Source organism: Camelina sativa, chromosome 11 (assembly GCF_000633955.1).
Source record: "Camelina sativa cultivar DH55 chromosome 11, Cs, whole genome shotgun sequence".
NCBI classification, from domain to species: Eukaryota; Viridiplantae; Streptophyta; class Magnoliopsida; order Brassicales; family Brassicaceae; genus Camelina; species Camelina sativa.
Window position 1 is genome coordinate 36687045 of NC_025695.1, and position 25029 is coordinate 36712073.

Here is a 25029-nt window from a genome sequence, read left to right on the forward strand (position 1 = left end):
TAGTATCCGAACTACTGAGTACCCGAAAAAATATAATTAAAATTAATTAAATTTAAATAAATTTAGTTAAATTTTGACTTATGCGACAAAATATTTTAGATATTTTGATTATTTTTGATATTTAGGTTTAAAACTAAATGAAATATTCAAAATTATAATCATAATTTTGGGGTAATGACATTATATTAATGATAAATATTATAAATATGATTATATGTTCGGGTTTAATGGGTACCCAAACAGGTATCGGGTATTATCCGACTTTAATCTGAATCCACGGGTATTAGAAAATAGAACCCAATAGGGTTTTATAGGCAAACTCGTACCCAACCCGAATCTGGTTTTTCGGATCGGGTTCCAGATTGGGTATTCGGGTACGGTTTTTATGCCTAAGCCTAGAAATTACGAAGTGAAATATAAATCCAAATAAACCAGCAAAGTTTATGAGTGATATGAGAAAACAAAGAAAATAAGCACCAAAAGATTTAATTGATTTCTCTAGAGCCATCCAAAAGATTTAAACAAGAATTAAAATAAACACCAAAGTCTAGTAAAAACAATACACATAAACACGAAAACCACACTCGTAGGATTTGATTGACAAATGTTTTAGAAACTTTTCAAAGCAAAAAAATCTTAAAATTTTGAAATGAATCAAATCAACCTCTAGAAATGTTGACCTTTTTTAATTATTTATAGCCAAAATATTTCCTTAATTCATATTTTTGGCTATATAAAGCATTTTTTTCTAACACACATAATTTTAAGTTTTCCAAATTTTTAATTTCTACCGCCAAAATACTACAACAATAAAATCTACAATCACAAAAAAAATATATACATCTTAAAATCTACAGTCAAAAATCTATAATCAATTATGTCTGTAATCAACAGAAAATGTAGAAAAATAGTTAGTAATTCGAAAGCATAATTGGTAAATATATTGTGTGATTAATGTACACATGTATATTTGGTAATATGATGATAATCACTATTAGATAAAAATAAACAAATTAATTATAAACTCAAAAGAGAGAACATGTGAGGATTAAAACAAGAGAGAGAAAAATCCAAAAAACTATTTTGGTGCTGTGGAAAATTGAATGTGTAAAGCCCAAAAAAAAATCATTTTTTAATTTTAGCTACAATAAAAAATATATATTCTAAAGTATGAGTTTTTGGAAAAATATACCGGTTGTCTGTTCATTTGACTTATTTAATATATATATATATGATGGGTTGGAGGTTGGTGTGTCCATTTGAAAAGAAAAATTATTTAGACTATCTTAAGTGAATAAGGGATTAAAGTTTTGGAAAACATCATGGATTCCGAAAATTTGGGTGGTTAAATTCATCCAAATATAAACAATAAAATTAATTTTGGAATGGGTTTCAGATTAGGTTTATTTTGGGATGATATTTCCCGAATTTTAGAATTTTGAAAAATTTGCAGAAATTTAGGAATTTTTTATATATAAGAAATAAAAAAGTGAAAAACAAATCCAAATAAACCAATACTGAAATGATACGGAAAACCAAAGAAACCAAGCCGATATAATTGACTTCTCTAGAGCCAGCCAAAAGTTTTATCAAAATTTAATATAAGCACTAAAGTCTACTCAAAACAGTATTCCACGAAACATATAAACATGAAAATTACACTTGTAATCAACAGAAAAAGCTGGAAAAAAAAAAGATAGGTAGTAAATTAAACAATATTTCAATTGTACAGATTAATATACATATGTACATATGGTATTATGATAATAATCACATATAAATTAATTTTATATAGTAATTAATTAAGATAAAAACTGCAATCCACGCAATCAATAGAAATTTCCATTTTCACACCCGTCGTTCAACCCCTAAGTTTATGGTGTTGAAATGTATTGTCAAAACGGCAAAACCTGTCATTGGGGTGTTTATGCTGCCAAAGTTGATGCATCTGACCATTTCCAAATTTGCCAAGCAAAGCTAGAGCACACATGCACAGTGGATATGATACGAAATTAACTCACAAGGCTCAAGAACCACCATGGGCCATGGCCGTCAATGTCGAATGCTAGTTGGATAACTTGCACATTCTTCATCTTACCACTTGAAACACAAAAAGCACTTCATGATCCCTTTCTTTTTGTTCGAGGCATTTTCACATTGTTTCGGCTTTCTTAATAAAACACCAAAGTCAAGAATCATACTCATCCAACAAACAAAAGTTGGATTATTATTACACTCATCCAAGATTAGTATTCAGAAGTTTAAAAGCACTTCACTCATAGGAAATGTTGAACCATTGTAAGATTCATTGTTATTTGTTATGAGTCTGAACCTTTGCCGCGGACCTAGTAATCTGAGCTGCCGTAAGTTGCTTAAATTTGCTTAGGAAATAGAGAACATAAAAGCTTAAGCTTCCTTTAACCCAAGCCTCTTGCTAGAGAATTAGGTTAATGCTGGAAGATGTCTTTATTCATGTTTGAGTCCCATTTTTATAAAAACTTTTACAACCGACTCTTGACTACTAATTAAGTAAAATTGCCAAAACCATAATTGAATCTAAAAAAGAAACAGCAGTAAGTCGACATAAGAAGCTTCTCAAGTCTTCTTGTTCCTTCTATGATACTTAATTCCATAATGTGTATCATTACTCTCATCCTCCACTACAAGCTCCACTTCTGGATACGCTTCGATGAGTTTGGACACATCCTCCCACATTACCTCATCTTTTGCATCTTTAATCCATTTGAGTTTGACCAGCACTTGCCTAATATTGCCTCTCTTACGTGCCTTGTGGCTTGGTTGGAGCCAGCCATTTGTGTGGCTTGGTTGGAGCCAGCCGTCCCTGCAAAACCAGAGGTAAATAAGTGACGACGTCGGGTCATTCCCCTTTATGATCCTTCAGAAGAGAAAATTGGAACACATCATGAACTTTCGATCCCTCCGGAAGGTGTAAACGGTACGAAACTGTTCCTATATAAACCGCAATTTCAAATGGACCATAATATTTTGGGGATAGTTTCGTGTAAGCCTTCTTAGAGTTCGTTAACTGTCGATATGGTTGTAATTTGAGCAACATCCAATCTCCCACCTGAAACTTTACAAACCGATGATGGTTATCATACGTGAGCTTCATCCAATGCTGAGTTTCGAGAAGTCTTTCTCTTGCTAATGCTAGGAATTCATCTTGCTGTTCCAACGCGACATCAACTGCTTCCACTCGCGTACCACCTCCCAAGGCTCCCTCCCATATACTACTCGAAATGCCAGTTATGCGGAGCATCACCTCTTAAACAATGAAGATACATTTCCAAGGTCCGATTAACAATTTGCGTCTGCCCATCAGATTGAGGTCGATATGTTGTAGTGAAACACAATTTTGTCCCCATCATTCTCCACAATTCTCGCCAAAATAGGCTTCGAGATACTTATCACAATTAGTCACTATGGTCTCGAGAATACCATGTAAGCGCATAATGTCACAAAAAAATATTTGTGCTACGGAGGTAGTAGTAGTATACGAATGATTAAGAGCAATGAAATGAGCATATTTTGAGAAATGATCAACCACTATTAGTCCACTACTAAGATCACTGTTTTCCCAAAAACTTTAGGCAAAGCTTCCAAGAAATCCATAGTAATATCCGGCCAAACTTGCATAGGAACTTGAAGTGGTTGTAGCAATCCAGCAGGTTGGAATGTTTCCCACTTGTTTTGATGGCAAATTTGACACTCCCTCACAAATTCTTAAACAGTCTTCTTCCACCCTTTCCAGTAATAATTCGATCCATGGTTTTTTGAACCCCCTCATGACCAAAGTTTTGAAATCCTGATACCACTTCGCGACCAAAGTTGAGTCGTTCGAGATGTAAATTCTGCCCTTAAAATAATCAGCCCTTCTCTAGCCTCCCATTCACGAGGAAGCTCTCCTCATATTATCTTATCGCGAATTTTGGCGAGGTGAGGTTGAGTTGCAACTTCAGCTTTTAATCATTCAAGAATTCTTGAGCCAGACCCTTGTATCATATAAACCACACATTTTCCCTCAACTTCATTCTCACTCTGTCGTGACAATGCATCTGCAACCTCATTTGATTTGCTTGAATGAAATTCAACTGTAAAGTCAAACCCCAACAACTTACTAATCCAGTGAATTTGTGGTGTTGTTGATAAGCATTGTTCAAGTATGAACTTAAGACTATAATGACCAGTTCATATAATAAACTGTCTTTCCCATAAGATTGTACAACTATAAGTGTTAGACTATATAATATAAAGATGAACTTACCTAGAGAATGACTTCCCTTCCATCATGTAGATCTCCACCTGATATAGAGAAGCAATAGACTTAAAAATCATGAACACAAGGCTTAATCCTAATCTAAATCCTTTGTAATTACCAATATCAGTTTGGTTTCATCAAAGATCTGCAACAGTATCATGCTATTGTGGTTTCGGTTTGGTGGTTGTTATTCACATCGTATAGGGCACTCTCAGCCTTTCGGTTTGGTCGTTGTTATTCACATCGTATAGGGCACTCTTAGCCACACCCATCTTATTCATCATATACTCATGTTCATGGTCAAACTCATCATCAGATTCATCACTATATTAGCAGCAAAAAACAACCAATAAAAAACATCAAACAACACTCAATACGACTTTCTTAAATTTAAAACAAGCTAGCAAAGACTGAGTTGGTGGTAAATGATCACCTCAAGTATAGTTCATCAAATGCAAAACGTCTCCCCACTATACATATTTGATTATAATCTTCTTCTTCTTCTTCTTCTTCTTCTTCACTCCTTTTAACACGCCAATCAACTTCAGAAATAATTTTTTTTTTATCAAAGAACATCAGAAACAATCTATACTTCTAAATTATAGCTAAGTCAATAAAGATAGATATTTCTAAGTACGCTGTTATCAATCCCAAATCAATGCAGAACTCTAGAATGAACTAATCATAAATGGAAAAAGAGATAGATATAAACCGCAAGGTTGTGTTAGTAATTGGCTGGGGAAACTTTGAAAAGGCATTGAGCTTTTTTTCAATAGACTCGAACTCAGATACTAAGCTATGGAAATTCCAGTTAGGCTCAGATCAATACTAATCCCATCAACGTTCCTTGGACAAGGAGGTTCCAAAACTGTTCCCCTGCAGAAAGAAAAATTTACATAAAACAACAAGCAACCAATTGTTGACAAACCACTTATGGGAAGCATCATGGAGCTCCTCTGCAGTTAAGAGAAACAGAGAGAGAGACAAAGACAAAAAATACTTATCTCACATAGTCACATACATGTCGGCATTTCTTCAGCTAGCGCCGGTGACCGGTCTTCACTTCCAATAGCAATTTGCGTCATTCCTTGACAAGTTCGCATAGACTTTTACTCACGATAACTTCAGATTCATTGAGAAATCGAGTAGAACTGAAACCTGGTGGAAAGAGACAAAAGAAATTTTGGACCATCTGCATCCCCCGCGGTCGTGAGCGGACAAAATCCGTTTGACCCGCAAACCAAATAGGTCGAGTCCGCGAGACCCACCAATTTTTGGGCATGAAATTAAAGGCCAAAGCCCGATCCGCTATGATACTTAACGGGCTATGACCGCGGGCCTTAGGCCCAATTAACACCTCTAAGTTATAACCCAAATCACGAGTATATATATATATATATTTTTTGTTAGAGATGTTATATTCGTTAATGGTTCAATATGTTTGTGTAGAATATTAGTGAAATGACCGCATCCGGATTCTCAATCTTCACATTGGATCCACGAGAAACAATCTCACCGGATCTCCATAATTTTGACGAGACAACCGGCGTAGAAATCGCTCCTTACAAAAACTCCCACAAATACACAAAACCCCACCTCATCTAGTTAATGAGTCGCATAACACACCATCCTTGGCGACCGAGTAACAAGAGAGGTGGGATAGAATATTTGATTCCATCCAGCCACGGATAACACTTCCCCATGAATACTCTGATTCACTAACAACTCCTCAAGTGTCGAACGACACCTCCACCTGATGTCGAATGTCACCCATCGCACTACTTGCGAACCAACACACATGGTGTCGATCGACACTCTCCTAGTGTCGGTTGACACCGACACCCACGACATCACTTCCGTCGATCTCTTTTCATCCAAACTTAACTCCATCTGTCCTCCTAGGACCCAAACACACAACAACATGCTGGTGTCGACCGACACCATTTTGGTGTCGCTCGAGATCCCAACCTTACCACAAAACTATATATGCCAGACCACAATACAAAGACTTGATTAAAACAAAAACTAATTAAAACACAAACCAACTGTTCATTTCATAAACCCACCCTTGGATACAAAGCTTAGAGCACCACGAAACTCCCCACCGAATTTCAGCTGAATCGGACTCCATTTCATCCTCCAAACGTTACTCCGAAGTAGCCATCTCGGACCAGTCCACGCAGTCCATATGCAGGTGTTGGTGTCGACCGACACCACAATAGTGTTGAACGACACCAATCCAGAAACCACGATCCGAGCCTCCCTTCAAGCTCCTTCTTGCTGCAAAACCCTAATCTTTCACAACCATCTATTTCCTAATCGATTAAACATCAAACAACAAGACTTACCTGGATAACAACCATAAGAAAGCCTCCTTGACTCTCCTAATACACCACCAAGTAATCAAATCCTTCCCCACACACATATCGATGATGGATCTCCCTTCTCCTTCTTCTAACCCTCCTCAAGGCTCCCTTTGCTCTTAGGATCAAACTCATAATCTCCCTCTCTCCTTCTCTTTCTCTCTTAGAAGCGACAAACACCCCCTCCCAAGAAAATAGGCTGCACATGCCTTTTAAATCAAGATTTAGGGTTTCTAAACCCAAACCAAGATAAACCGAGCAATTTCAAAACAAACCGAACAACCACCAATTTAGTGGTGTCGACCGACACCCATCTTGGTGTCGATCGACACCTACCCTAAATTGGGTTCAGGATGTTACAATTCTTCCCCTCTAACAAAAGATTCGTCCTCGAATCTGAGAACATCGCCACTCATCCGCAAAACTCCTCCAACCATGGCTGCAATGGTTCACACCACCTAAACATCCGGTCTACCGCAACCAGGACACCACCGGCCCAAACCACCCTGAACCTACTGGTCAACACAATTCAGACCCCATGGAGCAGTATCGATCGACACTATGGGGTAGTGTCAACGGGTGTCGGTCGACGGGTGTCGGTCGACACCTCCCTTTCAGCGAGTAGATGATACTTGTTTTCTCTGGTTTGTGTGTTTGTTTGTTGATTGTTTGACATTAGAATATTAGTTGCTTGTGTGTATAGCTCAGTAGATGGGAGGATTGCCTCAGTGAGTGTTTATAAAATACTCATGCATCTCAATTTGTGTTTATGGTGCAGGTAAAGACAAAGTGTGATCGTGGAATCAAGGCAATGAAGAGGAGGATGTTCTAGTGGATCGATTGGTTGTTGTTTATCTTCTGTTAGGTTGCCAGAGTTGAGTCCTTAGAATGTTATCTAGGATTTCTGGTTCCTTGATTTATGTTAGATTTGTTTATTAGTTTAATTGTTATGGAATTAATAATGGATATTTGGTTGTTGGTTAATTCTTGGTTTAATGATATCGTTTATGTTATCCGCTATTGTGTGATTGTGGTTAGGTGACTAGTGGGTATGAGGCCACTAGTTAATTAATATTTAAAAAAGAAAAAATGCGTCGGTCGTTTCAATTATATTACATATTATTGATTTATAGTTGAATATTTGTTCGTTATTATGTGGATGCTCAAAGTGTCTTATTATGTGGATACTTATTTGAGGATGATCATATTAAACATAAGAATGCTTAATTAACAAAAGAAAACATTATTAATGCGTCGTTTCCAATAAGAATATTTGGATTTTTCAATTGACCCATCTTTGAATCACTAATCTTCTAATGGTGTCTATTATGTAATGTTTATGTGGACAACATTCTTTGCAAATTGGTGTTCATTAATTTGTATGAAGCAGATTGTATATGAAAAAAATCTGAAAGTTGATGTTCACGAGACAATGACCACATGGTCAGTTTCTTTGTGGCATCAACAACCACTTCTCATGTGTTGTCTTTCTTCTCTTCAATGTTTCCTCAATAACATTAACCTCCAAATTAAGTATTTTTCTCTCCTTGCACCATCGGAAAAAAATATTACATCAAATCAGATTTAAATGGATATATGCATTAAATCTTATGAGAGTAATGGTATGTGTATGTTAACATATCCATACTCATCTTCTTATTGTTGCTCATAAACCCTGAACACTAAATTCAAAAACACAATCCTAAACCCTAAACCCTAATCTCTAAAACCTAAACATTCAAGTCTAAACCATTAACTATAAAATCTAACTGTAAACCCTAAACCCTAATCTCTAAACCCTAAACTCTAAAGCATAACGCAAATCTTAAACTCTAAACCTCTAACCTTAAACATTAAACTCTAAGCCCTGAACCTTAAACCCTAAACTTAATTTGACATAAATTAACAAAACTTAGCTAAAAGTAAATATATTTTTTAAGTAGAAACCATATCATAAATTGAACAAACAAACTTCATTTTATTATTGTTTACATCAAAATATTTTTGTTTCAATTTTTTTTATAATATTTTATTGAACATCCAAGCATATCCCCGAAACTGTGACACATGGATATATATGACCAAAATGTCCAAAAAATGATAATGAATGGACGATATTAATAACATAATGGACGATGAATTAGTACGAATTTAACTGAAACTAAAGTAGGAAAGTTTCAACCTTAAAATTTTTTGGACAGAAGATTTATGAAACCATGTGGTCGTTGTCTCGTGGACATTAATTTGAGATTTGATAACCAGAGAAAGATTTATAGTGTGATGGTATTGTTGTAAATAGAGTTATAGTGAAAGGGTAAAATAGTATAGAAAAAGTGTTTAGATAGTAGAAAGTGTGTCAAATGAGAATACATTTTTAAAAAGTGAGTTAGAATGGAGATTTTACTTAATCTAATTGCAACCAAAGCGACAAAGGACTATGTAAATTGATTTTTTTTTTTTGGATAAGCTCCGATTACATCATAGAAATGGTAAAAAGAGTTCTTTCATATATAGTTTGTTTTCTATATTCTTTTACTTAGATAGTTTTTTTTTTTTATTATTACATGCATGGATTATATCTGTTTGTACAAATGCCTCTGACGAGTGCTGCTCCTTAATGCATAGAGCCCAGTGCAATATGCTAGTTTGGTACAAAAATGGGATCTCCAATAGGTGGAGATAAAAGATATATATATAAGTAAACTAGCCTCTCCTTGAGCCTCTAAAGATAAAAAAGGCACTTGAAAGATCATGAACCCAAACCGCAACTGTCAAGTTCAAACCCGAATCCATTTAATAAACCCGAACTTAACCGGAAATCAAAATCCGAGAACATTTTTTTTTGGTTAAAGCGAAGGTTTATTTACAAAACCCTATCTCTCTCTTCTTCGTCTCTTCTCTCTCAAAAACTCTCGCCGCCGTGAAAACCCAAATTTATCGACGGAACCATGTCTACCGGAGAAGGAGCTCATACAGAAATGGCAGAGAGAGTTTCTAGAAAGAGAAGAGTCGGCGTAAAGAAAGGTACTAAAGCGGCGAGGAACAAAAGGTTAAAATCGAAACCTTCTTCTTCCGATAGGTTTAAAGTTACAATGAAGAATCAAAAGATTTTTCAGAAGAGAGCACGAGACTACAATTCCGATGAAGAAGACGAAGACGAAGAAGAGAAGCAGCCAGAAGTAACAATTCGTGAGCAGATCTTCACTGATGCGAACATGGGACCAAATTACGATGTGATTGAAGAAGATGATGGTTCGGATAAAGATGAGCATTCGGATGGTGAAGATCATGGAGAGATTGAATCTGGAGTTACAAAGTTTGCTACTGATGGTTGTAATGCTTTTAAAGTCGCTTTTAAAGCTATTATGAAGAAGACTAAAGGAGATGATGATACTTTGGTGAGATTCTTATGAACTAGATTCTTTGGAAACTTAAAGTTTGATTTTGGGGGAAAAGTGTTGAATAGTGTGTTGTTGTTGTGTGTAAACAGGGTCCGGTTTTATCAGCACATAAGCATCTTATAGCAGAGAAGCTAGCTGAAGAAGATGCTGAAAAGAAAGCTAAAGGTCAAGCTAGAAAGGCTAAACATGTGGTATGAGTTTTGTTTTTTATTTGTATTTACTGTGTTCTTGTGTGTGTCCTGCTTTTGATGATGATAACAATTGCTTTTCTTTTTTTTGAAGATTGCTGAGAAAGGACATGTTAAACCTGGTAGCTATTTGGATTCCCATGAGAAGATTCTTATTGGTGTTGCCACTAAAGGAGGTATTGTTGCTTCAGTTAACTCTCTCTTTTTAATTACTTTTTTGGTGTTTGGCTTTTGATACTGATTCAAGTTTTCCTCTCCATGAACTCCTGGAATCACAGTGGTCAAACTTTTCAATGCTGTAAGTTTGTTTCTATGTCTTTCTTTGGGTTATTAAGTATTCTCCGGAGTGATTCCTCTGATTTGAAACTTCATGTTTTTCAAATAGGTAAACAAGGCTCAACATGCTCAGAAGGGTTTGAATCCTTCAAGGTCAAAAGACGCTAAAGGTAGGCTTAGATTTTGGCATGAATAATTTTTTTGTATCCACTGTCTTGTTCTTGTCTTCTAAATCTGTTTTTTTTTTGTTATATTTGGAACATCCATCAGTGTTGAAGAAGCGAAGAAAAGAAGCCTTCTTCTCTGAGTTAGGGAAAACAAAAACCGACACTAAGGTTTGGCAGTCTCCATATCTCTTACTCTCTCCCCCCTATGATTTTCTCTTGAGTGTTTAGTCCTCTTCACTTTTGGATGAATGTATTAGCTAGTTAGTACTGTCATTTCATTATGAGGGCTGTTATTTATAAATTAGAAGTATTCTTGGTTAATTTACTAGTGGCAACTTTTAGTGTTTATAAAGCTTTCACATTTGGATGAATGTATAATAGCAAGTTAGTATTCTGTTTTCATCTGGCTCATAAGTGAAAATTACTGAACGAATCACCTTCATGAATGATAGCTGTTAGTTACGAATCAAAAGTAACCTTGGTTGGATGGTGCAGGGTCAAACACCGTCAAATGATGATGACGCTCCTGCTTGGGCTCCTCTACGTGACAATTACATGTTAGCTAATCCAAAGCTGAAGGACTGGGACAAGAAACAGGTATCGTTCCATTCGTTTATCCACAAAACTGGAACCACCTGGCTTGCATGCTGATATATACTCTGATCTGAAACTTGAAATTGAATTGTCTGCAGGAAACAAGCGAGGGAGATGATTTTGCCGGTTTGTCAGGAGATGAAAGTTATGAAGACTGAAGATCTTAAACTAGTAGTTACAGTACGAGCAAACATTAATTTTGTTTTTGTATCATGCATCTTTTGTCTGATCAATATGAATGAATTCAGTATTTTTGATAGTGCAATAGTGGAACCTAAAAGCAAGATAATGTAATATCAAATTATCAAAAGGTTGATTCTTGTTTTTAAGCTTCAAAAAAATACACTTGTTACTTTCTTAGTATCATCAACCTATACCGTAAATATAGAGAACATGGGCCTCAATGATACTATATAATCTTCTACATAATTCATACTTAACGACATTAAAAAATATACATTCGATGTTTTGTCTTGGCTACACAAATTACAACAGAACAAAATTTAAGGATCATGAACCTCAATCTGTAGAAGAGTTTCACTGTCAGGTCATGCTGAAGTAGCCATATGACACAAGATAACAAACTTATGCAAAAAGAGGCAGAAGCAAAGAATGAAGCTTTTTCTCGGCTGAAAGCTCGTATTCCTAAACAACCAATAATGGCCTTTAGACCAGATCTCCCGCTGTAAATGCTTCATTCTATAACAGCCAATTATAGTTACATCTGTTTGGCTGATATCTCCGCTCTGTGATTCTTCATTGTTTCGTTTTTTTTTTGGTATCTTCAATAGCTTCTTGCTGGACTCATCGGGTCGTAATCATAAGCTTCACCCGACTTGACAAACCGTCCCTTCACACGCCGTCTCACATCAGCCCTTTCTTTCCGAGAGACGTACCTCACTCGCTTGTCAAACCTATTAATATAACATATGTACAGCATTAACAATCATAACCTTCACTGATGAATGATGATTACATTCCTTTTCCATGTGGTTTTATACTTACTTGCGAGCCTTCTTTTTTTCCTTGTAACGCATAACAGCATTGTTACGTGTTGTTGCATGTGAGGAAGCAATTATGTCCTGTGATGTTGGAGGGCACCATGGTTGTGGCTCGTTTGAAAGCTGCTTCATTGATGATGCCCCACAATCTTGGAAATCTCCTGCATTACTTTCTCCAGTGACACCAGAGAAGGAGATATTCGAATGAGCTGGCTTTGATGAATAGCAAATTATTGGCTCGGTTCTACAAGTCATGAACGAATCATCTGCAGATGCATTATTACTTATGGCTGGCTGCTGCATTGCGTTTCCTTCGATTGAGCCCTTAATAAGAAAAACACAGGAGAGCATAAGGATCACAGGAAAAAAAAATCATCCTTAACTTTAGCGATATTAGTCTCTGATAGAAGAAGACTGAAAGAACCTCAGGAGCTTCATCTTTGTCAAAAAGACTTCCGATTCCACCGTGTTCAAAGAGATATCTTGATGAGTTGAAGGCTGCACCAAAGAGTTCTTCATAGTTCTCAAGAGCCATGTCGACTTCATCCATAATAAGATTCCCATTGAAGTCATCTTCACATACTCCAAGCTCCTACAACCAGTACAATAATAAGAAAACATGTAGACGCCAGTTGCGTTCAAATTTCTACCACAATATAAAGATAATCATGTTAAAGTACCTTAGCCAATGAAGTATTTTCTGGAACACTAGAGCGATCCATACCTTGTGCAGCCGAACTGGTTCCAGACTGATCTACATTGACATTTTGGACACCTGATTTGTCTCCAGGGCCTTCATCTATAGTCATCAAACCCATTCCTTGTTCACATGCAGATTCTCCAGTAGAAGACATATTCAAATCCAAACAGAAAGACCATATGGAGGAAAGTTCGGCACTCGAAGGGCAACCAGAATAACAATTGATGGTTTGCCTTTTATGATGTGAAGTAGTAGTAGTAGAACTTGTTCCATCATGGCCTACCCAATCACAGTTTTGACATAAAGAAACCCTCTCATCGCTACACCGAACAGATGCTGGCTGTGCATTACACCTCTCACATATCAAAGTCCGCGAATGACGTTTCGATAACGCGTTAGCAGAATGAACATTACGGTCACAGGAAAGGCACAAACACGCTGCATCAGACCGACAATACACCATTGATCTTTGCTCACCACAGTAATCACACATATAACCCATCTTTAAAACTGAACCAATCTCAATGTTTTTTTGGCTCAACCGTCACACTGAACTGAAGAAAGCAAGCTCCTTTCACTATAACCAAGAATCAAACCCCTTTGGTTAGTCCCTTTTATATCATAATCTTGCCACAATACATTATATAACTAACAAAAGATGGGAACTTGGTATAAAAAAAAGCAAGTCCAGAAGTAGATAAAGATCCAATCTTTTGAACATCTATATATAAAAGATTGTAAATTTCTATGTAGACATTGCTAGAAATCAAAACCAATCAAACAAGAGATCAGAGGAACCAATTAAAATCACAGAAAAGACTTCAAAATTTCAGATCAACAAGTACGAATCAGAGCAGGGAACTCAGAAAATTATAGATTTCTTGTTACCAATCAGAGAAGTGAAAGAAGATCCATTTCAAGATCAGCCAAAAAGAATAGAGAATCAAAGCAAGCCTCACTCAAATAAGGGTTTAAAAAAAAACAATCAAGACTCACGTAGGAGAGACAGATCTTCTGAAGCAGAAACAAAACAAAGATTCTGAAAAGGAAGAAACTTTGAGAAGAGAAGGCAATGATTCCACAACTTCTTCAGCTGCGTGTGAAGAAGAAGGGTAAAAAAGAAGAAAGATGGATAGACAATGGGTGGGTCGTGTCTGCAAAGGGACATGTAAGCAAGGAAAGAGGCATGTGACATAAGCTGATAATTCTAGAAACATTTGGGTGAAAAGTATAAAAAGTGCAAAATGCTGAGGATCCCCACTGATATTTTTAGGAATATTAACGCCACTCGCTTTACGAGTTTTGTACTCGCGATGTGAGATGCACAAGTGGATTATTTTATCGGTTCTTGATTCTCAAAAGTGTCTATTTTTATATGCTTTAAGCCCAATCACACAACGTAGCCTTTGTTTTGACCTTTGCAAAAACCAAAATATCTTGTCTTTTATTTATTTGTTTATTTTAACAGGCACATGAATGAGTGAAGGAACAAAATATCTTGCCTAAAAGAGGAGATATTTTTTTTATTTTTTTAGGTGTAAAGAAAAGAGAAGACCAAAAATAATATCTGGCAAATAAGAAAGAAACGTCTACACAAAAAAAGATATTTGTTGAATCTGTAACACTGACACGAAGGTCGGTGTCCACTCTCACCTATATTTTTTTAATTAATTTGACAAGTAAAAGTTGAAAACTTTTCGTTTGGAAATTTGTACACTAGACAGTCACTCATGCTAGTGTAAAGTGTTTTTAAGATTTTTGTACTTTCATTTTTATTATTTTTATTTATTTTACAAGCATTTAAATTAGGTAAATTACCCATTGAAATTTTCTATATGACACATAAACACATACATAAGCAGTTAACAAAAAGTGGTTCCTTATCTCAACTGAACATCAAAGAGCATAATCAAATGAGAAGTAAGAATCGATTAACGACAATGTTAGCTTTTCAAGAATCAAGAAATAGGCTTAGCTAAGTATGAGATGAATTTGATTGAGACGTATACAGATGCGTGGATTTTTAAAAAGTTGAGCATTTGAATGGTTTTGATATCTCTAAATCGTCGAGTATTTTGAGAAATGAACAGATGTTTAGTTTTAGTTTGCCAAAAAAAAAAAAAAAAAAAAAAAAAAAGATGTTTAGTTGAAGCCTATTGTATACCAAGTCTTTCGAAAAAAATGCTTAATACAAATCACAATTGACATCAAGACAGAAAGAAGGAAAATGAAACAAAACCTATAAGTTCAAGTACAATATGAGAAACTAGAAGAATAATAAATAAAATCATTCAGTCCCGTAAAAATAAAAATAGCATAGTAAATTGTCATATTTTTATCTACTAAAAACAATTACTTGCCAATTTGGGAAATCCCCTTTTGTAGATTATAAGTCCAAACATGTACGAAAATTATCTTATAAATTTTAGTAAATCTCCACTACACTTTTTCGACACTTGCTTATTGAACCACACCATTTTTAAACCACTAAATCATTTTTACTATCAATATAAGTAAAAAATCGAAAGTTAAACATCTTAGTCTCTGAGAAGAATCATAAGCAAAATCGTTCACTCTGCTATATACCAAATAAATTTTCATACAGATATATAAAAAAATTACTTGCCAATTTTGGAAGTCCTCTTTTGTAGGTAAAATGTCCAAATGTGTACGAAAATTATCTAGTAAATTTTAGCAAATCTCCACTACATTTTCTTTAACACTTATTTATTGTACCACAACATATAAGAACTTTTTCAACGGGGGATTTAGGAGGCCTCTTATGTTTAATTTGGGCCAAAAATAAATCAAAAACACAGATAATAATAAGAGGCAGTTCTGATTTCGGATCAATAAGAAGTACCTCTTATTGATACGTGTCAGCTTCTTGTTCGATGTTGTTTTAATACTTAAAAAAAAAAAAATTATATCGACTCATTTTTCCTCTTCCTTCTCTCTCTTTACCGATAATATCTCTGCAAGGCTAGATCGACCAGAACGACAATCGGAGGAGATGGATGGTTATATGAGGTGATCGGAGATTTTATCATCATCTCCACCGTGGTCGAGTGTCAACGTCGACTGTGGTGCAGCTAATCGGCGAGTCGATTCATGGAAAACGGTGAGTCTCTATTATTATACAATTGTCTTTGTCATGGTACGTTTCTATTTCTGTTTGTATGAATTAGTGTTTAGTTAAGGTTTAGAGATTAGGGTTCTTTGATTTCGGAAATTAGGGTTCTTCGAAATCAGTTTATTTATGTGTTCATAGGCATGATTGAACTTAGTGTTAATGAAATTAGCCATGATTGAAGATGAGTTTAGGCATATATTGTTTGTTTTTATCGGTCTTGTCTTCATACAGCTCTACGGCTTGTTCTGGTTTTCTTATTTGTATCTCTGCTTTTTGCTTCAATCAATAAGTAGTCTCTTCTTGAATATGATAAAGTTTTTTCTAATTTAATCTATGTATTTCTGTTTTAGTTGAGGTTAATTTGGAGAAACTAAAATTGGAGATGGTTTATGAGCTGGTTTGGAAGAAATCAAATCAGTCTACTACTTCACTGACCAACTCCACACTTTTAGCTTCAAATGCAGCTCCTAACAGAGATTTCCCTCCGATCACCAACTAGTTATTTCGTGTTTTTACTAAAAGCTCTGCCAAATATTGGCAGGGGCTAGATGGTGAAGCTACGGAGCCTATGATCAAGGAATTGGAAGAAGATAGAGAAGAATCACAAGATCCAGAGATTGAGTTTGCAATAGCAGGTGCAGTTCGGGAATATGGTGGTCTGGAAATTTTACTTGATATGATCAAGGTAAGCTTCGTAAAACTATAAACGAAACTGGGATCCGCCCACTCTCTGTCACTGCTCTGTATACTTACACTGGTCTGTCTTTAGTGTTTTAGTGCACTTTTAGATACATCGTGAAGAGGAATAGTTATATTACCAAAGTGGCTTTTTAAGATAAATTTAATGTATTTGAACGAAGCTGGTTAAGATCGCAGATTAAATTTATATTGATCATTTTGCACTTTGCAGAGTTTACGAGATGACTTCAAATCCAACCAAGAAGAGATAGTTGCAGTTCTTGATCTCTTAAACCATTGCTGCAAGATTAGAGAGAACAGGCGATCCTTACTTAACATATGGCGAGCCTGCAGCTATGGAAGCACTCATAGAGCATTTTAGACATTACCTGCAAAACTAGTCGGAATTTGATCAGCTTCAGTAACGTCATGAGGAGAACCCCAAGGACGACAGCATTGCTCAGCAAGCGGCGAATTTTGTCCCTTTTTTCCATAATTTTGTCCCTTGGTCGGAATTTGATCAGCGGCGAAACAATATTTGATCTCTCAACCTCTCTTTTATATTGTTTCTTGTGATCAGTTTGGTCAGAGAGACCATGGTAGACTTGTGGGGAGCAAAAATTTTATAAAGTAAAAACCCCAATAAGAGCTTCACCATTGGAGGAGCAAAATTTTAATTACTCTTTCACAAGTTCTTATTTTCAAAAAGTACAAAATATAATCTTAAAAAATTTTAAAACCTCAAAATAGCATTCTCGGAGAAGCTCTAAGTACCACTAAACCGTTCTCACTATCAGTATAAGTAAACAGATTAAAATATGATCCATCTTGTTATCCTAGAAGAATAATAAGCAAAATCATTAAGTTTAATAAATACCAAAGGAATTTTCATACTCATATTTAAAAAAATAAACTACTTGCCAGTTTTTGAGGTCCTCTTTTGTTGGTAAACTGTCCAAATATGCATAAAAGTTATTTTACAATTTTTTTTGTAATTCTCCACTACACTTTTCAACACTTAATTATTAAACCACAACATATAAATATCACTAAACTATTATCACTATCAATATAAATAAACAGATTAAAAGGTAGGTCATCTTAGCTTCTGTGAAAATTATAACCAAATAAATTCCATACACATCTTTGAAAACTACTTTCCAATTTGGAAGACCTTTTTGTAGGTAAAATATCCAAATGCCACAGAAATCATATTGAAATTTTTTGCAATTACCCACTACACATTTACGACACTTATTTATTGAACCACAAGATATAAATACTACTAACCATTCTCATAATCAATATAAGTAAACATATTAAAAAGCAGTCTATCGTATCCTCTGATAAGAATAATTAGAAAAATCAATCAATTTTTAGAAATACCAAACGAATTCCCAAACTCATTAAAAAAAAATTACTTGCCAATTTTGGACGTCTTCCTTTGTAGGTTAAATTGTCCAAATATGCACAAAACTTATCATGTAGATTTTTATAAATCACCAATATACATTTTCAACACTTATTTATTGAACCATAACATATAAATACCACTAAATAATTCTCACTCTCCATATAAGTTAACTGATTAAGATAATCATATGTAGTATATTTTATCATCAAAGAATATTAGTAAGCAAAATCATGTAGACCAATAAATACCAACCGAATTTTTATACTATATATATATATACTAGATTATGACCCGTGGTATACCTCAGAGCAAATTTTTTATTTTAATGTTTTGTTTATGTATTATTTTAATACTAATTTTGCTAATGTATTATTTTGTTAATTCTAGTGATTTAGTATATAATCCGTTGTATACCGCACAACAATTTTGTATAATATAATCTTAATTAAATCAGTTTGATTCGATATATTTTATATTAGTATTGTTGAAATAGTAAAATGAAGATTTAACATATATTGAAGTATCATATTAATGATATTTTATTTTTTAGTGTTAGCAATTCAACTTTTGTCATGTCATATAACTCATCCTGCAATATAACCCATTTGTATTATTTTGACAATTTAATATGTTTACTTTTAAACTTTTATTAAGTTTAGATAAATCAATTATACTAGTTTAAACTTTTTAAAAATTTATAATTTACCATATACGGTTAAATTAAACATTTCAACTAAAAACACGAATTAAACTCGTGATATACCATGAAACTATATTTGTTTAACACAATCTTAATTAAGTTTGACATACATTGGTGTTGTTAAAAATATTAAAATAAATATTTAACCCGTATTGAAGTACTGAATTAATGATATATTTATTATCATTATTGATTCAAAATTGTCTCCTCATATATATAACTTGTCATGCAATATAACTCGTCTGTGTTATTTATTTATTTTTTAATATTTTTAAATATTCATAATTTTAAACTTTTTATTTAGTTTAGATATATGAGTTATATATTTTAAAATTCTTAAAAATTTAAAATTTCCTATATACGGTAAGTTTACTATATATGTATGTTGAACACACACTTTTTCTATTAATATATGTCTGTTTTAAAAAATTCAAATCACAATAAATCACAATAAGATACATTTTTATTAAATTTATGTATTATATGATTTTACAATAGTTAAAAATTAAATTCAAACAAAGATGATAGGAGAATAAAAAAATTAAATCTGGAATAAATCTTATAAATATCTATATTAATTGTAGAACATTATATATATGAATATTTAAAATATTTTAATTGTGTTTGGTTATAAGAATAATAGAGAAAGTTAACTAAAGTTGTTTGAATATGGATATAAACATTTAATGGCATTTAATGCTAGTAGGTTCTAAAACAGATTTAATTGTCAAAACACTGTACAACAATACTGGTTTATTATATATTAAAACTTTTATTTTAATTTCTAGCTAGATTGTGATTACTATTCTTCAACTCTTGGTGAGTTCTAGATTGGAGTTTATCTTCCATTTAAATATTTTTTGTCTCATTGGTACTAGAGTTCAAAGTTCTCGATTTTGAAGCTATAAAGTAACAATAATTCAACGACACGATGGAGATGTTGACCATAAGGGTTAAAGCACTAGCTATGCTGGCCGAAAGAGCACAACGATCTGATGCAATTACTCCAACAACTTAAGCAAATGACATCAATCTCTATTTAAAATAAGCAAGCAACTCGAGGGCAGAAAGAGCACATTAAAGATTTAAACTCATGTATGACCAAAAAAACACCACTATTGTATTAAACTTATGATCTACCAATACTAGAAGGTATTAGGTACTGTTCATTTTTTTACATCACATCTCGTTTGTTCTCGAGTTGATTTTATTGATTCAAATATCAAACAAAACAACAAATTTTTAATTTTATTTTATAAGTTGTTGAAAAATAATCACCAACAAATGATGCTTCATTTGAAAGTCTTTCTATGTTAGTAAGGCTTCACTTTTGTAGTTAAAATTTTGAGAAAGACACTTACAAATAAATACTTTCAGAATATAGTCAGAATATAGTCAGAAGAACAAATGTCAAAATTAAAGGAAATCAAACATATTATTGAATCTTGATAAAAAGAGAATCATGTTAATATTGTTAAATATTTTTCCAATTTATATAAATGTTATTGTCTCATCGTAAAAAATATATTTTCAAAGTTTTGAAAACATTGGATTAATTTTTAAAATATAATGTATTTTTATTATTTTTGAAAATTTCCTATAAAACATGCCAGAAAAGAAAAAAGACAAAACCATAAATGTTATGAATAAAAAAGTTCCGGAAATGGTTCTCTCCATTAATGATCTACTAGGTAACAACCTTCACTATGTGCATAGTAAAATAATTAATTATTTTACTGTCATTTATTAAATTATTTTATTATAATTTATATTTATAAAATCTATTATACTTATCGATAAAAATATTCTTTGAAATCTAAAATTTGTTTGTGTAATTTTTTAGTTTTATTTTGAATATTTAATTTTTTTGTATAATAATTAAGATTTAACCCGTATGAATTATCATAATATCAATTTTATATTATCACAAAATGTGAACCAAGAGTTCTTAAATTTCATTTTAAAGATTTTATGAAAATGTAATGAAGGGATACAATTAAGTTAGAAATATAATATAAGAATTCAGTTTTGGTTGTTATTAACTTTTTTGAAAAAATATAATGGTATGTAAATGTAAATATTATGAAAACTTAAGGACAAATTAAAAAATAGTGTCTCGAGCTCTCTGGCGATGACACGTCAGTTTTTTAAAGAGAATGGTTCTATATTAATATATAAGAGATTTCATAAAGATATAAGAATAGGGTTTAATTAGCTTTAGATACTAAGTATTTCAGAATCCAAATTTTGACATTTGGAAGATTTAACTTTTGACATGTGAAGGATTTAAGTACTTCATGTGCGAAAACAGTTGGAGTTCAAAATCCAAATCGCCTAGTTATTTCAAAATCATGCATTCTAAACTAAAATAAAAATTTCTAATATCTCTATTTCATCTTACCAAAAAGAGATGTGAATTTGAAAGCACACTATGGTATTATTATTCTTTATTCAAGTTTCCAAGCATAAAGAAACAAACAAAAGTCATGCAATGGTCCATAACCACTTGATGCTGAATTGTAACGACTCAAAGGACTACTCCCTCCTCCACTATCGCCTTCCTCGGCATCGCTAAAACAATCATCTACCATCGCTCCAACCGCAACAGGCTTAAACAAAAACAACCCTGAAGTAGCCGTAGTCTCGGAAGTTGCAAACAACCAATCATGAACGTCATAGTAGACCATCACAGGTGTCCTGTCCACCAACACCATTTGATTTCCCCTAAATTTCCATTGTAGATTCTTCACGTGCACAACCACGATCCCGTCCACGCTTATCCACATCTCTGGCTCTGCCGCTCCATTGGAGCTCTCCACCACCACTTCATGTTCCTTTCTTTGCTCATCAAATCTAGCACGAGTCGAAAACGTTTTCTTCCCAAAAATGCTTTCCTTTTTAAAATATATGAACCCTTCCACCAATGCCGGTCTTGACTTCGTCCGCTTGTACGCCTTTTCCTTTAAGTCTCCCAACAATAAAACAACCTCTTCATCAGAAACTACTGCCACGTAATAATCTGACACAGGTTCGGGGCTACCGTTCCCAGCCAATTTTGCTGACCGAAGATCCCAAAAGACCTCCACAAAGTTTCCCTCAACGTCAAATGAGTTTGACCCTCTCTTGCTCCAAAACTGCCATGGCTTCACAAGATCAATCTTACAACAATAATTCATGTCATTGTCCAAACTCGAGACCATGACGGTAAGGGAATGATTCATAAGATTCTTAGACCATAAAACGGTGACATTTCGAAAGAACCCTGCCACATGAGCTTGGTAACCGCACGTGACCGTGCTATGAGGCGAAGGTGTCGCAGCTGACTTGAGTTGTGCCACGGTCTTTGGGTTGTCTGTTATTTTTGCAGCAAATGCCGTAGGTTGGCTTCTGATAGATGGCATTCGAAATGATAACATCTTTATTACAATCCCTATTAACCTAAAAGAATTACAAACACTTAATGTGCTCTTATTTTGTCTTGCATAAGATGTTGATCTTCCCTTCTATTGGAAAAAAATGGATTACGCGAGATGATAGTTAAACGTTTCCTATATGTTTAGTAATCAACAGACAAAATAAAATTAGTTTGTTTGATTCGATTGGGAATAGAGTTTTTGAGTGTTGGCAAGAGAAAGAGAGAAAGAGAAAGAAAAGTTGAGAGATTATCTGATGGAACACCGATAAAGAAGGAATCTATATTTGACATCTTAATTAACATTGGCAACGTCGATAAAAATGGCTTTGTGCAGTTTAAAAGATGAGTGAAACACCAAACGTATCCAATAAATGATTTCTTTATTTAGGGCTTCTCAAAACCTCCACGGTTTCAGCACCCCTCCTTCATATTCCATCCTCTCTCATGTATAAAATGTACGTAGATGAAGCAAGCAATGAGTATGAGAGACATTTTGATCCACAAGATTAAAAATATGAAGATGAATTTATCATTGACAACAATTACTGTATTAAATCATCATCCTAATCTAACCTAATCAACCTATGAATTTATTAAAATAAAATACTAAACATCAATCTTGAAAATGGAGGAATCATTCACGAATTGCCCTGGAATATGAAAGATCTTGATCTAAAATGTAAGTATAATGTTTAAAACTAAAAGTTCAGTTAGAGAAAGGGGGATAATAGAGATTTAAAAGTATAAAATGAAAAAAATGAGAAAAATAGAGAAAGAAAAAAAATTCCAATCCTTTTTATTTTACCTTTGTTTGTTTTCTTTATATTTGATGATTATTAGTGTCTTCTTATATCAAAGCTGAAACTGTTATCATGTGTATTCCTATCAAGATAATGTTCTAGTGCACCGATTGAGTTGAATATATATATGCCAAAGACAAAGAGAAAGGAATTAAGATATGTCTTCTTCTTTTTCTTGTCTGACATCAAAATTAAAATATTTTCTAATAAACAGTTTTTGCAAATAATATTATAAGGTCCTGGATTAGGATATTATAAGGTCCTGGATTAGGATGATGAACTTTATATTCAACCCATACGCCATTAATTGCTACATGAGGCAAATTATGGTACTCCCTCTGTCTCACATAGATTGATGTACATAGATTGATGTTTCAATAGTTTCACACATATTAAAAAAAAGTTAAGCTTTTTATTTTTAAACTAATTTATAATTATTTTATAGTAGAAAGAGAAAACATAATCCACTAAATATTATGTTACTTGGAATAAAATATAAAGTAAAAATATTATTTTAGTTTTTTAATCTAGAAAATCAATCTTTTAGAGACAAGAAATATTCTCTAAAACATCAATCTATGTGAGACAGAGGGAGTATTATATTTGCGTCCGCATCAATTTCCTCTAAGTTATATCCCTAAAATTTAACTCAAATATTAATTAACATTTAACAGCATTTATGTGATAAATAGGAAACAGAAATAGCTAAAAGCGGTGAGTGGGTGTGTGACAACCCGTCCCGTTGATCCTACTAGCCTCCCGCTAGCTGTCCCAATGGACTCCAAGCTGGCCCTACAGATCAATTGGTGACAACTTGTCCTGTGGGAAGGTTGTTAAATGATGGGGACTAGGGTTCAAGAAACGTCTGGCGCACCAATAATCTACTGGTGGATTTGGATGAATAGTTTCATTCCACAGTGAGGGGTTATGATCGATGCCCTACAGTACCAGCTTGGGGTCCGTTGGAACAGCTAACGGGGGGCTAGCGGGGTCTACGGATGGTCTGTTGGAACGGTTAGTGGGGGGCTAGTAGGATCAACGGGACGGATTGTCACACGGTGACACATAAAACCCTAGCTACCTTAGCTATATATATTTATACATGGAGTGAGAAAACAGTAAACAAGCGTAGAAATTTCTAGGGTTTTTTTAGCCAGGGTCAAACGAAAAACAGAATTTTCAATTTCTGTAGGGTTCAACCTAAAATGATCCAAAGTTGTTTCCAAAGAATCCATCCATTGAGTATATCAACTATAGTCTTTCATTACCATGGCTTGTTGTTATGCGTTGTCAATAACATCTGGGAGCTCGTATTGTATTCGACTACGCATAACACCAACCCATTGCACTCAAAGACTACATGAGGCTCGTAATGACAAAATAAACAAGCAACAACTTGCTCATGTCTCACTCTCAAGATTTTTGTGTTTGCTGTTATCGTATTCGAGAGAGTACATGTTAGTCAGATCTGAGTCTCAGATCTATCATGTTAGAAGTTTACCACTTTTAACTCTAATTTATGGATGGTTTTGAATCCTAGAAAAATTTAATGTATTATAACCTTAGTGTCTTTGAAGGGAAAAATTATTTCTCTTAACCACATGGTTGTTGGCTAGTTGTTCCCATGTGATTGGATGAGTTGTCCTGTTGGGGTGTATTGAAACAAAGATTTTAGAAACAAAGATTTTAGGGGGTGTATTGAAACAAAGATTTTAGAAATTTTAGTTTTTTTTTTGAAATCATCTGTTATTCAATTTGTGATTTAAAATCATCAAAGATTTATAAAAAGCATATCAAATACAAGATTATTCAAACTTCACGAATTCTTTTCTAAAAAAATACTAAAAACTGATGTTGGGAGATTATGAGAGATTTTGGATATCTTTTGACTTGAAATAGAAAAAAAAAAAAAAAAAAAAG

General features: G+C 33.9%; 4 protein-coding genes and 1 long non-coding RNA gene across 12 annotated transcripts; 2 read left to right on the top strand and 3 right to left on the bottom strand.

Moving 5' to 3' along the window:
* Window positions 2452-5490, bottom strand: LOC104725308. Of its 5 annotated transcripts, none has more exons than XR_757875.2 (6): window positions 5301-5490; window positions 4992-5155; window positions 4713-4821; window positions 4398-4603; window positions 4286-4323; window positions 2850-4112 (listed from the first exon to the last, which is right to left on the bottom strand). XR_757875.2 is itself a non-coding variant. In XM_010443940.2 (5 exons), the coding sequence occupies exons 3-5, from the start codon at window positions 4437-4439 to the stop codon at window positions 2596-2598; spliced, it is 327 nt and encodes a 108-aa protein (XP_010442242.1). In that variant the 5' UTR covers window positions 4440-4603; window positions 4713-4821; window positions 4992-5490; the 3' UTR covers window positions 2452-2595. The 5 variants fall into 5 exon arrangements, 1 of the variants encoding a protein (XP_010442242.1); XR_757874.2 differs by having other exon boundaries at window positions 5289-5490; XM_010443940.2 differs by lacking the exon at window positions 2850-4112 and adding an exon at window positions 2452-2842 and having other exon boundaries at window positions 4992-5490.
* LOC104725309 (RRP15-like protein) lies at window positions 9487-11533 on the top strand. The gene is made up of 8 exons (XM_010443942.2): window positions 9487-10040; window positions 10133-10234; window positions 10326-10407; window positions 10510-10529; window positions 10617-10677; window positions 10778-10842; window positions 11170-11271; window positions 11367-11533. Exons 1-8 carry the CDS (start codon window positions 9591-9593, stop codon window positions 11424-11426), a joined length of 942 nt encoding a protein of 313 aa, XP_010442244.1. The 5' UTR covers window positions 9487-9590; the 3' UTR covers window positions 11427-11533.
* Window positions 11654-14214, bottom strand: LOC104725310 (zinc finger protein CONSTANS-LIKE 10). Of its 3 annotated transcripts, none has more exons than XM_010443944.2 (5): window positions 13858-14214; window positions 12950-13546; window positions 12694-12861; window positions 12274-12593; window positions 12053-12182 (listed from the first exon to the last, which is right to left on the bottom strand). In XM_010443944.2, exons 2-5 carry the CDS (start codon window positions 13469-13471, stop codon window positions 12053-12055), a joined length of 1140 nt encoding a protein of 379 aa, XP_010442246.1. In that variant the 5' UTR covers window positions 13472-13546; window positions 13858-14214. The 3 variants fall into 3 exon arrangements, with proteins under 3 accessions (XP_019088647.1, XP_010442246.1, XP_010442245.1); XM_010443943.2 differs by having other exon boundaries at window positions 13966-14210; XM_019233102.1 differs by lacking the exon at window positions 13858-14214 and having other exon boundaries at window positions 11654-12182; window positions 12950-13471.
* LOC104725311 lies at window positions 15888-17453 on the top strand. 2 transcript variants are annotated; one of them, XR_757877.2, is made up of 3 exons: window positions 15888-16090; window positions 16453-16787; window positions 17013-17453. It is a non-coding gene; the product is annotated as an uncharacterized LOC104725311 (long non-coding RNA). The 2 variants fall into 2 exon arrangements; XR_002033949.1 differs by having other exon boundaries at window positions 15895-16090; window positions 16644-16787.
* LOC104728686 lies at window positions 21342-22341 on the bottom strand. Its single transcript, XM_010447639.1, has one exon. The coding sequence runs from the start codon at window positions 22308-22310 to the stop codon at window positions 21342-21344; it is 969 nt and encodes a 322-aa protein (XP_010445941.1). The 5' UTR covers window positions 22311-22341.

Bases quoted from the DNA above. Each gene is read 5' to 3' on its own strand.
- LOC104728686 (XM_010447639.1), bottom strand. From the start codon at position 22,310: ATGTTATCATTTCGAATGCCATCTATCAGAAGCCAACCTACGGCATTT.
- LOC104725310 (XM_019233102.1), bottom strand. From the start codon at position 13,471: ATGGGTTATATGTGTGATTACTGTGGTGAGCAAAGATCAATGGTGTAT. The intron at 12,594-12,693 runs GTTCTTTCAGTC...TTTCTTATTAAG, and splicing joins ACAAAGATGAAGCTCCTGAG to GGCTCAATCGAAGGAAACGC. The intron at 12,183-12,273 runs GTAAGTATAAAA...TTATATTAATAG, and splicing joins GAAAAAAAGAAGGCTCGCAA to GTTTGACAAGCGAGTGAGGT.
- LOC104725309 (XM_010443942.2), top strand. From the start codon at position 9,591: ATGTCTACCGGAGAAGGAGCTCATACAGAAATGGCAGAGAGAGTTTCT. The intron at 10,041-10,132 runs GTGAGATTCTTA...GTGTGTAAACAG, and splicing joins AAGGAGATGATGATACTTTG to GGTCCGGTTTTATCAGCACA. The intron at 10,678-10,777 runs GTAGGCTTAGAT...AACATCCATCAG, and splicing joins AAGGTCAAAAGACGCTAAAG to TGTTGAAGAAGCGAAGAAAA.
- LOC104725308 (XM_010443940.2), bottom strand. From the start codon at position 4,439: ATGATACTGTTGCAGATCTTTGATGAAACCAAACTGATATTG. The intron at 4,324-4,397 runs GTAATTACAAAG...TCTCTATATCAG, and splicing joins ATGAAACCAAACTGATATTG to GTGGAGATCTACATGATGGA. The intron at 2,843-4,285 runs GTAAGTTCATCT...CTGGTTTTGCAG, and splicing joins GAAGGGAAGTCATTCTCTAG to GGACGGCTGGCTCCAACCAA.